Here is an 18,885-nt window from a genome sequence, read left to right on the forward strand (position 1 = left end):
TTTCTTGAGAAGGCTCTAATTTAGAACATTCCTGGAACCCAATCTACCTCGGTGTGACTCTCGATTGCACCCTTTCATATAAAACACACACAGAAAAAAACGAAGGCAAAAGTGAATGCAAGAAACAACATACTAAGAAAGCTTAGTTCCTCCAAACGGGGTGCAGATCCTAGCACACTGAGATCTTCTGCCTTGGCCCTTTGCTATTCTTCTGCTGAATACGCCTGCCGCATATGGTCCAGATCCTGCCATGCTGAAAATTTTGACCCAGCATTGAATGAAAGCTGCTGCTTAATTACAGGATGTCTGAAACCAACACCACTAAAAGACCTGTATACTTTAGCTGGTATTGAACCCCCTTCAATTTGAAGATCAGCATTCTCAATTGACGAATGATGAACGCCACCCACTATTTGGCCAGACCTCGGTGCCCCAAAGACTAAGATCCCGACATAACATCCTAGCAACTGTTGAACCACCTAAAAACCCTCCAGAGACAAGACTTCAATGGCTTACACTATACCCTGAGAATAATACTGGTATTCAAACAGCTGAACATCTTCCACGTGGTGCCCACTTGGACTGGAATACTTGGAAAAGCCTTAACAGACTTCAAACAACAGGACGCTGCAAACAAAACCTCACCAAATGGGGCTACCTCACTGGACCAGATAATTGTAAGACAACCCAGTCCATGGAACACCTTGTTTCTAGTCCCTTTCTTCAATCACCATGCACAAAAGAGGACCTTATATCCTGCACATAGAGCAGTTGATTTTTCAAGATAACGGAGGAACATCTGACTATATTTATTGTATATAACTTATGTATAGGTTTCTTTCTTCATATTTTACTTATTATTCCCTGTATAATTCACCTATCAAATTTAAGCTGCTCTCATTTGTAATGTATCTTAATTTATTGTAAATAATGTTGTACTACTGACTTACTACTGTACCACTTGTGTTTGGATACAAATAAATAAAATCATTCTTGCACCAGTTCTTTAAAATTGAGATAATTCCCAATTTCCATTGAGGATGATGGAATGAGATGCATTTACTTTGGATAACAAAAGGACATGTATTTAGGCTTAGGTGCTAGTTTACATCATAATTAAATCGAATGCAATAAATATAGCACAGAGAAATAAATAACCAGTTTCATTATTCTGATATTTCATTTCTATCATAGAAACATCTTCAGGAATACAATATCAAAATTGTAATAGCATACACAACAATAAGTGAAACAAATGAAAGTATTCTGAGCACATAGTCCTATGAGGGAGGGGTCACTTAAGCATCAAAGTCAAATAACTGGGAAGAGACCTCCATACGGCTTTTAGGAATGTAGAGAACTGACTGAGGCTTCTGACCTGATGCCCAGTCCTCACCTTTAAGCGGCACACACACCATTAGTAAGTAAATACTAGGTACGAACAAATGAGGATGGGCTGGCAATTTGGGCCTTAACCAAACAAATTGTACTCTCTATTGGCTTAAACTACAAACACATATGATGGTAGAACATGAGATTTCATGCAGCTTGGGATGTCACCCAGTTAAACAAGGCCTCTGTGGTTTAATTCAGGGAATCAGGGCAAACAGTTAAAAGGCAACTACTGGAACAAACTCTAACTCAACATCTAGAAGAAGAAGAAACCCAAAGCCAGAAGAACTGACGATATGAACTATCAATATGAGGAATATTAATGGAAAGGAAATTGAACTTGCAGAAGAATTGGAAAACCACCAAGTGGACATAATTAGCATTACTGAGACAGAGACAAAAAGACGCTACACATACAAATAATTCAGAGGGCCTAGTTAGAAGGTCATATTCCAGATGATTGTAATAGATGCTCTAATAGTTCCCATCTATATATACAGGGTGTTCGGGATAAATTTGACAGTTTCGTAAGGAAAAAGAAAATCTTCTTTGTATCTATTAAATTTAATGAATTGACAAAAAAACATTACAGGCAGAGTTAATTACAATACTATCAACAAGATTTACTCAAAATAACCACCATTAGCATCGATCACAGCTTCAATTCTGCTTCGGAACCTCGAACAAGCTGATGCTACAGTCTCCCTGGGAAGGGCCGCAAAAACTGTTTTAATTTTATCCATTAACTGGGCTTTTGTATTACTGGAAGTGCGATTGGTGTCTTTTTCAACTGCGCCCCATACAAAATAATCCATGGGGTTAAGGTCTGGGGAGTTTGGAGGCCAAACATTTGGACTGGTGAAGTCGTAGAAATTTTCAGACAACCATTTTTGACTTTTCCCAGAGGTGTGGCAAGGGGCCGAATCCTGCTGCCATACATACGGCCTACCATTGGCTACCCTTGTTATCCAGGGCTTGACTACAGTTAGCAACTCCACGAACAAAGCCCGAATTCCAATGCCAGGGTTCTTCAACACCTGTTCCTGCAGATTTGCAAGGAATTCTGCTGTACGAACGCAATCAGATCGTCTGCTAGGGATCTTTCTTCTTGCTACATCCTCGTAGTCACCATTGCAAGTCTCTAGTTCATGCCTGATTGTTTTTACTGTATTCAGGGAGCATTGGGCAGCAGTCGTAATATCCTTATTTTGATGGCGGGCACGAATCATCATGATACAAGTTATTCTCTTCCATGATTCAGGTGGGTACCAGCTATCCATCCTTTCTGACATCTTGTATATGAATGAAGAAGGGTCCAAACTTTTAAATGAAGAGAAGTGTGTGTTAATACATGTAACTTACGGAAAAATATAATTAATTATAAATATGTCAAATTTATCCCGAACACCCTGTATATATAAAGGGCATGAAACAGCAATGCAAAATCACAGAGGAATTTCTCTACTTAGTGTGGCAAGGAAGTTTCATACAAGTATATGTTAAAAGAGGTTGAGAAATATCGTGGAAGAGAAACTTTGAGAAGAATAAGTTGAGTTCAAGCCAAATAAAGATTGTCAAGATCGGATTTTCACTTTACAACAGAAAATTAAAAAATGGAAATATGACAAGGTGTCCAGAGAAAAGCTTTTCAAAAAACCATAATTATAGAGCAATACATATTCTATATATAAAAAATGTAGCAAGTTTTTTTTACCTTGGTTTTATTATATGTTAAAGATACCAAGAATTTTATACTTGGTTTTAATCCTTTCCCCAAGGAAGCAAAACAATGTTTTACACATGAAATATATTCATGTCTGAGCTACTTCTATATAGAGACGTGTATGTGTCCCATAATGCAAAGATACATTGATACATACTAAGGCAAGTGATATGCCTCTATATACAAGTAGCTCAGACATGAATATATTTCATCATGTGCAAAACATTGTTTTGCTTCCTTAGGGAAAGGATTAAAACCAAGTATAAAATTTCTTGGTATCTAATCATAATGCAAAGATACATTGATACATACTAAGGCAAGTGATATGAAGTCATTAGCCTCTATATGCAATTAGCTCCTACTTAAATATAGAGCATTTCATGAGCAAAACACTGTTTTGCTTCCTTGGGGAAGGATTAAAACCAAGTATAAAATTTCTTGGTATCTTTAACATATAATAAATTCAAGGTAAAAAAAACATTCTACATCTTTCTCTCATCAAGAGATTTTTATTAATAAGGTCAAGCACCTTTTGTCTACTTGTATATGAGATATATAAAACTTCTGCATTACTTCAACCTGGGTACCTCTCCCGGGTCTCGCTCCCACTGATGAGACCTCAATAAAGGTTGAAACTGGTCTGGGTAGTAACCCTTACCATTATGCATTGTATTATACATGTCCAAAAGGGGATGTGCTTTGCATTATGGGATACATACTAAGACAAGTGATACGAAGTCATTAGCCTCTATATACAAATAGCTCAAAAGTGAATAATTTCCCACATAAAACACTGTTTTGCTTCCTTGGGGAAAGAATTAAACCCAAGTATAAATTTCTTGGTATTCCTTTAACATATTCCATATATAAGTTGTAAATCAACAGTTAGAATTGAAGGAGATACAGGAAGATGGTTTGATGTAAATCAGGTGTAAGACAAAGATTCACCCTATCTCCACTCTAATTAATCTATTTAGATCACATGAAAGAAAGTAGCATTAAGCTGATCAGAATTGGAGATGTCAAACTTAGCTTTTTGCAGATGATGCTGTATTTCTTAAAACATCTAGCACAATTTTCCAGGATTCTTTAACTAAATTGAATAACAGCTGTAACAAATTTGGCACGAGTCAGCAAAAAAAAAGACCAAAACTATGAAAATAGGCAGAAACAGTGAGCATATTAACTGCATTCTGAATGGAGAGCCTATAGAACAAGTAAAATATTTCAGCTATTTAGACACAGATATTAGCAAAGATGGTAAGTTAAACAACAACAATATAAGCAACACTGCTATGGTGAGTAGCCAGCTGCATAAATTTATATGGAATAAGAGAGAAATTAGTCAAGACAGTGATCAAATCAGTTTTAAGTTATGAATCTGAGAGCTGGATTAGAAATAAAATACTTGATCAGATGACTCCAATGGCAGAATCATTAAAAAATATATTAGGAAAGGAATTAGACATTGTTAGCATTCAAGAATGTGTAAGTAGATCTAATCTAAAGTGGTGTGGTCACCTAAACAGAATGGAAGAGGAAAGATTAGCGAAACAAGTATTCTTTTCCAGGTTGGCAGGGAAAAGACATAAAGATGTACATGGATTGATACAGTAAAAAGCACCTTAAAAAACAGAAATATAAGATCTGATAATATTGGAATCTTGACAGATAACAGATTAATTTGGAGGAAAATTGTTGATTGGAAATTAGTAATGGTGTAACCTTTTCATGTAGTATACTATCACAATTATCCTGTACACTCTCTTGGGGTATGCTGGCCCTGGTTGGCCAAGTGGTTAGTGTATCAGCTCTCCAGCTGAAAGGCTGCGGGTTCAAATCCCGCCATGGGTATGGATGTTTGTGATTGAGAAAATATTACTGGTGGTGGTGCTGGGCGGTAGATGGTGTTGGTGGAGACAGTGTTATAGAGTAGGTGTCCTCCCTCGATGAGCCTTGTAATAATATTTCGCATACAGCCAGTATGCGAAACTCTGAGATCGAAAACTACGATCTAAGAGTTTCGCATACTGGCTGTAAAATAATAAGGGATTTTTATCCCCTTAATTTAATTAACTTCGCCAGAAAAAATAGCCGTTTGGCTTTTTATCTTAGTTATAATATATGGGCACACCATTCTGGCATTCATATAGTGAAGGTATGCAAGTTCTTTTCACTTAAACTTTCATATCCCCCAGGTCTACCTACTCACTGATGAAACCTCAAAAAAGGTTGAAACCGGTCTGGGTAGTGACCTCTCCTCATAATGTAAGGCAGTATTACATCTCCTAGGAGCTGTGTTTTACATTATGAGAAAATATCAAGGATAGTGAGGGAGCTTGCTCCACCTCTGCTTCGAGTTGCCTTGGTGTTGTACTAATTATTATTATTATATAATAATAATAATATAATATCAGGAATTTTATGATATGAGTTTTTGCTCCCACCCATGAAAGGTTATTTGCAAACCTATAGCACATTTTGTACCATTGGTGAGCTAAGGATATATTTTTTTATTTTATCAAGTTTATTTATATATATATAAAAACTACTAGTAAACTAGTAGTCTTTTCAAATATGCCATGTCATCTTTTTTCTCTCGGTATCAGTCATTAAAACCTTTTCATAATATTCCAACAGAGTAAAAATGAATTCTGAAGGGGAAAAAAAAAAAAAAAAAAAAATATATATATATATATATATATATTGCACACAAGTAAAATGAAACTGGCTATATACTGGATCATGCAAAGAGGATTTACTGTGTAAGATCTGTTAATTTTTTTCTTTTATAATATGATTGCCAACTGCTACAATTAACCACCAGACTAATCGCCTCCCTCCAAAAAATGACCTTCCTTTTTTTTGCCTTCTGTTTATTAGCATTATATTTCAGTCTGGAGTAACATTAAAAATCAATGCAAAAATAAGAAAAAAGCATTGGTGTACCAGAAAATAAAGCAAAACACAAGTAGATCCAGTATAATATTCTCAAATTACAAATAAACTACATTTTATTATTATTAAATTATTTTATTTTATTAAAATAAAATAATTCATAGTTTAGACTTACTAAGGGATAAAAATTGAAGTAAACTTTTGGCAGAAATATTTGATATGGTTTTGGCTACTTGGTACATGTGAAAAAAATAATATATATATATATATATATATATATATATATATTACTACAATTTAACAAAATCTCTGAAGCTTTCACACAAACAGTAATTTCAAGTTAAGTAAATTTTCATACCCCTTTTTTTCCAGGAATAGCACATTCCCAATTCATGAGATTTAATGTACCATCATTATTCTTTGTTGGGCGAGCAACAAATCCCTAAATGAAACAGAAGTTGAACAAATAATGAATAACAACAAATTAGTTAATTAAATAAAAATTAGAATCCTATTTAGAACATCAATTGTTAGATAGCTATCCTATGAAGCAGTGATCATTTACATGTAGAGATCATTTAAATTTACATCATTCAGTGCTACATCCAAAGTACTCAATTTTGAAAAGATTTTGACCATGAATGCTGTTATACAGCTGAACAAAACTGACTGTATTTTTCCAAAAAGGAGTTTTTACACTTCCAGAGGCCTCCGTAATAAAAATTAACTTGTTTTTCTAATTCATAAAAAAATTATGAATTTTTGAATAGCTATACAGATCAGTTTGTCTTGTTCAAAAGTATACAGAATTCTGAAAACTGCTCTCTTTGGAAGTTAATACAGGTGGTCCCAGAGCATTAGCTGGGTTGACAGGAAAAGATAAGTACATAAACAAACTGTACATACACAGGGTATTTACAAATTAAAGCATCCCTACTCAAAAGATTCTGTAGAACCAGTAGATGGAAGGAATACCCTCAGACTTGGCACTATAACATAATCATGAAGAGATTTTGACAAAAGTTCAAAAATTACTGATAGAGGAAATATGACACTGTGAGTGAGAAAATATGGTGAATTTTGTATACCACATGAGTTGTAAGGCAGTATAAACACTCAAAACTGCCACATCTTGGCTACAGAGAATCCTCATGCATGTCAACAAGTTCCCTTATATTCACTAAAGGTTATAGTACAGATAAATTTATGGCTAAGTTCATTATTGTGCCATTTTTCATAGAAGAAATCCATTGAACTTGACCTGCGACTTGCACGGACATGGCTGCAAGTTTTCAGGATATATTGCACAATTTTATCATCCCACAACTACAATAAAGAGGGTGCCTGAACCCAACAGTATAAGATGTAAAGTTCAACAATTATTGTGTCAACATTTCACAGAGGAGAGAGTAATCATTTGCTCATTTTCTATGAAATGGCAAATGCATTCGTTAGACCTTAACCATGGGACTTTTGGCTTTGAGATTACCCCAAAAACACTGTGTATCAGGGCAAAGCTCTCAATCAGGCAGATTTGAAATACAAAATCAGAAATGTGAAACCTTACAACAGATCAGTTGTGTTCCACTGTAGACAATGGTATATAGCTATTGGTTCTGCATAAAGGCCAGTACATTGAATGTCACATCCACTGATCACCTGGATCTCCTTGTTAGCTCATTATGTGATAAATTTTTTGTACCACGTTATTTTATGAAACGAGCAAAATAAACATTGAATAACTTCATTTGTCATCAACTCTGAATCATTCATAATCATATACTATCTGGGTTCACATTCATGTAATTTTCTTCTGCTCACAGTATCATATTTCCTATATCAGTTATTTTTTAAGCTATTCTTTATTTATTTATTCCTCCCCCCCAAAATAATCTTCCCCATGATCTGGTTAGGGCATCCACCAAGTTCGAGAGTATTTTGCTCTACAGATTGTTCTGAATAGGGGTAATTTAATTTGGAACACCCTGGGTATAACAAATACCATGTTGAAAAGCAAAATATGAAAGGGGGAGAGAGTAATTGTTCTTGTCTGAGGTACTCCAAATATGGACAAGAAAAAAAATTATATATAGCATTTAAAAAAATAAAATAAAGTGGGAGGGGGGAAGCATTCCCAAAAAACAAAGTCAAAATATATGCAACTCAATGCAAAAAAAAAAAAAAAAGAGTAAATTAACAGTAAATATCTGCAAGAAATCAAAATTTGTGCCTATTATAGTTCTGTAGTATATAAAAGCAGAAATCTGCTGTATATAAATAAATAATTTCTACAATTACTGAAATATTTTAGAAAGAAAAAATATTTTTGATTAAGTAATTATAATTTTTGGAGGGGGATGTTCTACTAATTTTGTGAAAGGGAAAGGATCCACAGGCTGAAGAGTATCCACAGAAATCAAACACATTTGCAACAGAGTAGTGTGCTCTATGAGCAAATTGTTCTAGCTTGATTAGCTCAGGTTTTTGATAACACCATACTACTGAGAGGGATGGTGATGTACATACCTTCCAATGTGGGCAGGTTTTTTATTGACAGAAAAGGATAAGGATCCATTGGGAAGTTGGTGACCAGAGTGTCAAGGAAGTACAAACTATTTATTCCTTTTCTATGGTGAAATAATCCTTGGGTGTTGGGGCTGCTGAAGTGCATTAAAAGCATTTCCAATATATACCAGCCATATGGAGAATACATCATTCAAATAGAATAGTTTTGAGAGGTGCCAAATGTAGGGCGTTTTCAAAATGTTCCATGAAAAGAGGGAGGAAGAAGAAATAGTTGGTCTGGATGTATGGCCAAAACAACTCAGACTATGAAACCAGTGTATTATGTCTGTTAATTGTGTGTGTTCTAATGGTCAGTTTGCCTGTTTTGCAGGATGAAAAATCCAAGGATGGGGAGGGGAGCTATATCTGTGCCTTCAATCTGCATATAGGTTTTTCCTTGCCACATAATAGGCTGACTTCATGGTAAAACTGAATAAGACTATGTCAGAGGAAAGTCTGAATTGGTCCAGTGGTGGTTATTTTGTGAATAGGCATGCTATATAAAAACTGACCATCATGCCAGTGTCTTTTGGCCACTATAAGTGGCCAAAAAGACACTGGCCACCAATACTGTCCACATAGGTCTGAAGGGTTTGCATATTTTTAGTAGTCTATAAACCAGAAGGAGCTTGGAATTATAAGGTTAAAGCTTCTGGATCATTTCAGGTCATTTTTGGAGTGCTTTTTTGTGTTTGGGTGGGATCAGTGTCAATTAAGCAGCAAGTACATTGATTTGAATAAATATTTTTCTATCATATTCAGAGCAATTGAGTGCTATTGAAGCATTATCCTTATCCACTTTGGCGACAATGTTATCCTTGTCCTGCACAGCTTGTAAGTGCAGAGAGTTCATCCTGAGATTCCTTTTTAGAGACTTAGCTACTTTTAGAATGTTGGCTAAGTCTAACCAGCAGGGACGGCTCATGCATAGGCACTGCAGCACCCCCAATTTTTCTCGATATATAAACATATTTATTAATTTATTTTTATTTGCTTGTAATATTTAATTTTATCATCAACAATCCTATACAATTCTCTTATTTTGTATAAAAAAGAATAAAAATCCATCTTGTAACACTTAGGAGCGTGAAGGACACTAGCAGCACTGTGTTTACCACAGTGTCATATTGCTAAGCGCGCAAGCATATGCACGTCATAGTGAGATGCCAGCTATTAGCGTAATGCGGCACTATCCGTTGAGCAGTTCCAATGTTGTTTATGTGCAGTTTGCGCCAATAGTAGAGTGTTCGTAGTGCTTATCGTGTTCACTCCGTCTCTTTAAATATTTGGACATTACAATTAAAGACATAATATTTGTTATAGTTTTTATTTTAGAACATTACTGGGGTTATTGACAATTATGAACCCAGAAATGCAACCTCAAGAAATAAGTTCTGTGACAGTAAGTGAACTACAAAAACTTAAATTTTCACAGTTGACTCTCGCTAAGAAAGTTTCTATTAAAATATGAGGCCATCGCAATGATCCGCAGTGGACAAAGAATGGTTTTGTAAATATAAATAAAATGAAAGAAAAAACAGAAAAACATGAAACGTCAAAAAAAAAAAACATATTGAAAATGCAGTTTCTTTGTCGCTTTTAGGAACTGTAGATATTAAACAAAAACTTAGTGAGGCCTACAGAATTTCAATTAATGAGCATAACAAAAAGGTTGCTAAAAACCATGAAATTTTATCCAAGATAATTGACTTATTTTGTGGAAATTTTGAAATTCCTTTACGAGGACATGACGAAAAAGATGATTCAGCAAATCCATGTCTATTTAGGGGATTAGTGAATTTTGCATCTAAATTAGATCCAGATTTAAGAAACCATTTAGAAACCAGTACAATGTTTAAAGCTGTTTCTAAGACTATTCAGAATGAGATACTCGATTGTCTTTATCAAATATACCAAAATGAAGTAAATAAGGATATTGAAGAAGCTTCATTTGTAGCTGTCATTGCTGATAACACAACGGATGTTTCAAACACTCTCAGATAGTTATTGTTTTTCGGTACATATTGAATGAAGAAATATTTGAACACTTTTGGGGATTCTTTATTCCAGAGAATCAAACTGCAGATGGATTATCCAAATGTATTCTAGAGTTAGATATTATCCTTCAAGGTAATAGACAAAAACTAATAGCTCGACATTTGATGATGAAAATGTCATGAAGGGTAACAAAGGGGGCGTTCAAGCAAAGTTAAAGAATTTTATAATAACGCACATTTCACTCATTGTTATGCTCACCAACTGAATCATATAATGAAAAATGTAACAAGTGTTACGCGGAACTCAAGAATTTTTTTCTCCAATATTATGGCTATATCAACATTTTTCGAGATTACCACAATGTGTAACAATTCTTCATAAGCATATAAACGTCGCCATTCCGTGCCCATCTACTACAAGATGAAACTTTATCATACGCACTGTGAGCAAAGTTTACGAAAATTTGCAACCGTTAAAAAGCTGTCTTGCTGAAATTCAGTCAATATCAAATGCAGATCAAACTATTTCAGAAGCCACAGGAATTTCACACTATCTAAATAATGAAAAATTCATGTTCTAGTTGGAGCTTTTTCATCAGATAATTACTCATGTTGAAGTAATTTACAATCAAATTACTTCAACATGATTTAAGACTGGGTACTTGTTTTGGAGCTAAATAAATTTAGTAATTATAATCTCTAGACATGCATATTTTCCACCACAAGTAATATTTGATGTGTAAATATCCAATATTTTTCCCATCTCATAAATGGCAAATAAATCTTGTATGCAAATATATTCAATAAGTACATTTACAGAAACAAGGTGGTAGCTGCTGAAACAGAAAAAGACCTAGAAGAAGAGTAGTGCAGTTATCTTAGTAGTCCATATGATCTCACAACACCGTTGCAGGTATATATTTGAATGTGATGACAAATTAACACGTTCGCTGCCACGCTCGTTGGGCATAGTTTGTTACTGCACGCAAAGTGCTTTCATGCCTTCAAGGTCACTATGAGTAATCTCGTATCACCCCACCTATATATTACATGTGCTGACGATGGTGTTTATTGAGTCTAGTCTCTAAAAACCTTCAATTTCGCCATGGCCAGTAAAAGAAAACTTACTGATAAAGAATTAGAAGCTTATGCTAATATGAGCGATGATGAATTTGATGAATGATTTGGTTCCGATTTCGAAGATGATCCTACAGATGACTCTAGCAGTAACTCAGATGATGAAGAAACTTTTGAAGATGAAGTTTGCATCCAGCCAAATATATCAACATTTACTTACTGGGAAATTTCAGAACAAGAGCCCCCACAATTTTGACTTTGTTGAAACTTTGGGTTTTAAAATTGACACTGCAAATTTCAGTATCAAAAAGTTGATTGAACTTTTCTTTTCTGAAGATTTTCTCACACTTTTAATTGAACAAACCAATTTATATACTTTACAAAACATTGAGCAAAGGCAAGCACAGATCCAAAAAAGTCAAAGAATTTCAAAAAGCAACAGACATACCTGAAATGAAATTATTTCTTGGACTTTTACTTCATATGGGTCCTTGTAATTTACCATCTATTGAGCATTAGTGGAGTACAAATCAACTTTACAATTTGCCATTTTGGCGCTCTAAAATGAGCTAAAATCGATTTCAAATTTTATTGCGTTATTTGCATTTTGCAGATAATTCCCAAGCAGCTAATGATAAATTGCACAAATTAAGACCAATCCTAGATCATTTTAATAGTGTAATGCAAAATAGCTACACACCAAACAGAAACGTCTGTATTGATTAGTCAATGGTGTTATGGCATGGTAGACTGGCGTTTCGGGAATACATAAAAAACATAAATATAGCGTGAAATTCTATGAACTATGCAAATCAAATGGATTGGTAATAAAAAATAAAAATTTATACAGGCAAATCTGAATCCTCTTTAGCAAAAATGGGTCATGCATATGCAAGTATTTCACTTGATGGAAGAATATTTAGACCAGGTTATATTGCATATGGACAATTTTTATAATTCTGTTGTTGTGTCAACTCTCCTATGTTTTGGGCCCTCTTATATTTATATATCACTCTATTCTATCTTTCTCTCAATAATTCCTATTTATTCTTTTCTTATTTCATACCATTTACTTTAAACTTCTATCTCACTTAATTCAACTCAGGCCGAATCCCCGATAAGAATGAAGCTGTTGGTTTGTGAGACAAAGAAAATGCAAATGGCGGATGCCTATTTCTTTGTCTCAGCACTGGTTCTAACTCCTTATTAAAATTCAGAGAAATTTATTTTTTTCGCTGCACCACCCTGAATCCTAGCTTATACTAAACTTGTATGACCAAGGAGTTAGAATACAGTCAGCATTCACTCTTATCAACTATATTTTTCCAACTTGCAATCATAAACCAATATTATCTATTCTCCTGCCTTTTGAGGTTCACTAAATTTTATGAGCAAGTGCAATAGGTTCTAAGTTCAGGCAATACAACATTTATATTTAAACAAAAACATTTAATTTCAAGAAAAATACATATAATACATGTTATTATGACACTGAGTCAATCAAACACTCAAAGCTATGTAGAGAATTAGCACTCATATATGCAATTACTATATCTTTTCTATAAATCTCAATCTGAGAAACATACTTAACATTTAATACACTTAGTCTCATTGTGCTACTCTAGCTAATCGATTCCTTCTCAATATGAATCAAATTCCATTCTCAATTTTCTCTGACAATCCTATTCAATAGGATTGAATATATATATATATATATCATGGTATGTGTATGTAGATATCCGTGGTATGTGTGTGATACTTCATCTCACTTCCACAAAAACTGGCTTTAATTTTAATAGTGCTGCTATAAAAGCACCAAATCAACGGAATTCCAAATTAAAAATGAGGAAACATTTCTAATTACAGTAATCCGTCGATTAATGTGCCCCCGATTAGAGTCATTTTTTTTTCAATACCAAAATTCGATTAGTGCGCCTATATACATCTTAAAAATAAATGTTATAGATTTTAAAAATTTTCTATCTATACATTTTTATGGCTAACTATTTTAAAAATCATTCACCAGAATGAAATAATTTAGTTACTGATTTAAAACATTTCGCAAAGTTATTTTTAATGGCATACTACACTACTTCCATGTACACTATGTTCCAAATTTTTACCACCAAAATTTGTCGTCTGCTATATAATTGCATAGCATTTTGATAATCGTATCTTGTGCCTCCTTTCCAATGTTATATGAGTGTGGTTTCCTTACTTTTTTAAGTTAAAGTATCTTTCCAAGCTTTAATCATGAGTAAAAGAATTAGTGAGCAAAAAAGTGGATGTGTAAAAAAGATTCGAAAAGTAATCTCATTGGAAGAAAAACTTGAAATAATAAAGAAAAATGGACAAGGCGAGTCCAGAGCAAAGATAGGACAAGAACACAAAATGGGTAAATCAAGTATAAGAGCAATTTTAAGCAAAGCTGCTGAATATAGAGAAAAAGGTAAGTCTGCTTCAAGTTTATCATGCATGCAGACCATTCAAAATCAAAGAATTATAATGACTGAATTAGATACTTCTTTCTACATGGATTGAAGATTATAACCAAAAATGGATCCTGCTAAGCACCTTTTTATTTAATCTTATTAAATAAAAAGAATTAAGTCTATTTGCAACCTTGAAAGAAAGGGCTATCAATGATGTAAAAGAATTCCACGTTAGTGCTGGGTGGTTTCAGTGATTCAAAGAGAGAAATGGCCTAAATAATGTTCGAATTACAGGTGAAGCTGCAAGTGCAGATAAAGAGGTGGTTGCAAATTATCCAGATTTTGAAGAAAATTGTGGAAGAAGGGGGCTATTGTGACCAACAAATATTTAATGTTGATGAAACCAGACTTTTTTTGGAAGCGAACGCCTTCCAAGACTTTTCTGACCAAATCAGAGAAATCTGCCTGGTTATAAAGTTCCAGATGAGTCTTTGACTCCATGAGGTCTTGGGAAAATAATAATAAAGTCGCAAAGGATAGAATGACTCTCCAATTCGATGGCAATGCAGAAGGCGATTGATCTAAAGTTAAAACTCATGGTAATTTATAGGGCACAAAATCCTAGGGCTCTCAAATGCATTAATCAAGCTTTCCTCCCAGTTATTTGGAAATCTAACAAGAAAGCATGGATTACTAAATCTTTATTTGAAAGCTGGTTCACAAGTTATTTTCGTTCAACAGTTGAGAATTTTTGCGAGCAAAATAATCTTGATTTTAAAGCTCTGCTTATTTTAGACAATGCACCTGGTCACCCTACCTCTCTTGATTCATTGTGTGAGAATATTAAAGTGATATTTTTACTGCCAAATACAACTTCTCTCATACAACCTATGGACCAGGGTATTATTGCAACCTTTAAGGCATACTACCTGAGAAGAACATTTAAACAGGTAATAGAAGCAACATCTGGTGAGAATTCTATGACAGTAGAATTCTGGAAGAAATTTAATGTTAAATCTGCTATTGAAAATATTCAATCTTGGAATGAAATTACTGCTAGCAATATGCATGCAGTTTGGAAGCACATTCTTCCACAGTGTGCAAAAGATTTTGCAAGCTTTTCAAATGAAATGGATAATGTTGTTGAGGAAATTGCCAACATCAGGCATGGACTGGGTTTTGACGAGGTTGACAACGATAACATCAATGAGTTAATTACCGTATTTGCCTGCATATAAGATGCACCCCCATTTTTATACACATTTTTTAGGAAAAAAAGATTTCTTAGGTCCTCTTCCTGATTCTGCCAAGTGCTTATCATTTTCTCAGTTGGGGGGGGGAGAGAGAAATGTCTCTCTGCAGCCCTGTTTCCTTGTTCTTTAGCATATGCAATCACACATAGCTTGTATGCAATATTGTAGCAATGCTGACGTTTTTCAGCCATAATTTGACAAGAAATTTAGAGAAAATTTAACGGCAGAAATTTATCACCGTTCACAACAACCACAACAACAATTGGAAAGTTTAAACGAACAGAAACACAGCTGTGATCGTCATCGACGATCACAGCTGTGTTCCTGTTTGTTATGAAGTTCTGTGGAAGCACATGCGCATCCGCTGAACTCTACGTAACTGGAATGCTCTTACACACCGCAAGGAAGCAAGAAAGAAATCTCATAACTTGGAACAGAGAATATTTCCAGAAATGAAAGTAATAAAAAACTGAGTATCGGCATATAAGACGCACCCTGTTTTCAGACTTATTTTCAAAAAAAAAAAAAAAAAAAAAGTACATCTTATACGCCGGCAAATCTCATTCTGAAGAATTGAGTGATTCCGACCTGCTAAATTTAGATGCACAGCAGGAAGATCCCAAAGAATATGAAGAAAATTTAACCACTGATAGTCAGCCAAAAGAGATTTCACAGAAACAATTTGAAATTATTTTTCGTACAATCGAAGTTTTAAGCAGCAATGCTTAGAGGCTGACCCTGATGAAAAAAGCAGTAAAATTTGCAGAAGAGTAGAAGAAGCAATGGGACCATACCGTCGGTTGTATGGAGAAAAAAAAAAAAGAAACAAATGCCTGCCAAACTACGTTAGCTCAATTCTTTGTTAAGAAGTAGAATAATAAAATTTATATATAAGGGTAGGTCGTTGGATATTGTAGTCAACTACAATATCCAACGACCTACCCTTATATGGCTTAGACTCGTGAACAAGATTCTCTCTTCTCTGACATACCACAAAGACAACGTGATGTCACCCAATATATCACCACTATAACTATTCCATACGTTGGTACCATTTCCAAAAAACGGGCTCTCCTCCTAAAACCACACAATATTAGAGTGACCTTCAAAGTCAGTTGAAACTATTCAGAAATTTCTAAGATCAACGAAAGACTTCCATCCTTTCTACAAGTATGCTGGAGTTTACAATATCCCTTGTTCCTGTGGTCTTAGTTACATTGGTCAGATGTCTAGAAGCTTCGAAACGAGACAAAGGGAACACATCGGTTATGTAAGAAATAACAGACAAGATATATCGGCCCTTTCTTCCCACTTCTCTACAACCAACCACATTATTGAATGGAATAAAAGTTATAAGCCTTATATAGAAGAAAACTACCAAATCAGAATCTTCAAAGAAGCAGCTAGTCGCCCATTCCACAAAAAACCACAACTGGAATCACAGTTTAATCCTACCTGATATACGGAAGACCTTAATCAGATCACTAAACACACATGAAATGAACTTCAGCACCAACTACAAAATGTTTCTCAACAAGTAAATCCTGTAATCGCGACACATGTATTGTTTCACACTCAGTACTATTTTGTTATTGAATTCGAATTGTCAGTTAACATCTAGCTTGTAATTTACTTTTCCTACCTTATTTGTACCCTGAAGATGATGACAGCAATAGCCGGCGAAACTAGTTGGTTATTAAATAATTTATTTAACACTTGACCAATACTTCTGAATAAGAGTTAGTTATTCATTAATCTCTGTGGTCAAGAATTATAATAATTTCAAATTTAATACTTCTATTTACTATGAACTATCCATTCAATAGAAAACAGTTATCCATGTGACTTTTTATTTATTATTTTTTATTTTAAAAGAAAAGTATTGAAGAAACCAAACTCGAATATTATTCCACCATCAAAGTAACTGGCATGTAGGAACTTCCCAAAATTAGAATAAATGGAATGATTTTCTGCATTCTTCTTCAAGACTTCTTCATATAATGAATTTATTTTTATGTTACTTTTGTTTTCTTCAATCGGGCGAACACAGCAACAGCATGTTGAGCTCACACTCTAGGTACCAGTTACCAGCCCTTTATAATGTACAGCTACAAATTTTTCCTTGTTCATGAACAGACAATCTGCAATGTTTAGTATAGATTAAAGAGTTCAGTTTGTCTTTGATGAACCTTAGAAAGTTCACAGACAGGACAAAATGTAAACTACTTTAATACATTCTTCACTATCTTTAAATATATCATAGACACCCCAAATAACAGCCACCTGTTGCTACAAAAGTTTTGATCTTTGCACAGTGATTATGCAAGGATGAAAAGGAATAGTTCTGGTGCTTCAGCTTATACTTTATTTTGCCAAAGTTAAATTGAGGTCATCATCAATAGAACCATACAATAGTATAAACACTTGCACATGTGCAATATATCAGTAATGGCTTCACTGTGTTTCTCAGTGCAATTTCCCTGAATACCACCTAAGTTTTATTAGGTGTTCTTGGCTATTTGCATGGTTGGTGTGGATAAGTTTTCCAGATGAGAGGCAGCTTGATGCAACCATATTTGATGAGATTGGGAAGCAGATTCCAGAAAAAGTTTCTCATATTTATATTGTTTCAATGGAATAATAGGACCTCTTTGTAGCAGATTCTGTGGTAGATATCAACAGCATGGTCTCCTAAACCTGAACAGCTAGTGATGGATTTGAGTGTAGTTTCAACTGCAATCCCAATGTTAGCTCTCCCCATATCAAAGTAGGAAAGGTTGCCACCACACAATAGCTGGTAGACTCCTGGTAAATCCAGGTTGTAGATGGTCTTTAGGGGAGTGAATAAAGCATGCTAATTTCTTGTACAGTTTAAATATGGTTATAGGACTGTATATCTTAAAGATTTTAAGCTACCTTTTCAGAATTGTCATGGATATGGGATGTTGATCCTAAAGCAAATCCTAAAACCCACCCCAACTCAATATCAAAAGAACTCAAGATCGGTACTATCAACATAAGAGGCCTGAATGGCAAAGAAATGGCGCTAGCTGAGGAATTAGATAAGTACCAGATCGACATAATAGGGGGTGACTGAAACAAAAAAAGCCATAAACTGGGGATATCTTTCTGAGCAATAAATACAAAATGTTATATTCAGGGAATGACAATCAAGGAAAAGAAGGAGCAGCCATAGTATTCAATACTAAATATGAGACTTACCTTCTTGAATGGCAGGCAGCCTCAAGTAGTGATGTGGGCAAATATCAGAATGGGGAACTGGACTATGACACTTATTTGTGCCTATGGTCCCAGAGAAGATTCTACTAAAGTAGAAGTGGAGGAATTTTTTGAAGCTTTAGAAAAAGCAACTGACACAATGAAAAAGGAAAAGTTGGTCGTCCTTGTTGGGGATCTAATCAGCAGAGTAGGAAATGCTTGTCAGACAGAAAAATATTTTGGGAAAATTTGGAGGAAAGAGTCAAGCCGATAATAATGGCAAATACCTTTTGGATTTCTGCTCAGGACATGGACTGGTTATTACTAAC

At 34.6% G+C, this 18,885-nt stretch overlaps 1 protein-coding gene across 5 annotated transcripts in view; it reads right to left on the reverse strand.

Moving 5' to 3' along the window:
* The window catches only part of lwr (ubiquitin conjugating enzyme lesswright), a 101,840-nt gene that overhangs the window by 41,585 nt on the left and 41,370 nt on the right, over positions 1–18,885 (reverse strand). For all 5 annotated transcript variants that reach the window (XM_090410966.1, XM_090410962.1, XM_090410963.1 and 2 more), the window contains exon 3: positions 6,372–6,455. In XM_090410966.1, the coding sequence (XP_090267092.1) occupies positions 6,372–6,455 (84 nt within the window). The remainder of the gene's footprint in view (positions 1–6,371; positions 6,456–18,885) is intronic.

Source organism: Typopeltis vanoorti, chromosome 21, assembly GCF_054136105.1.
Source record: "Typopeltis vanoorti isolate ZY-2024b chromosome 21, IOZ_Tvanoo_1.0, whole genome shotgun sequence".
In the NCBI taxonomy this organism is placed as follows: Eukaryota; Metazoa; Arthropoda; class Arachnida; order Uropygi; family Thelyphonidae; genus Typopeltis; species Typopeltis vanoorti.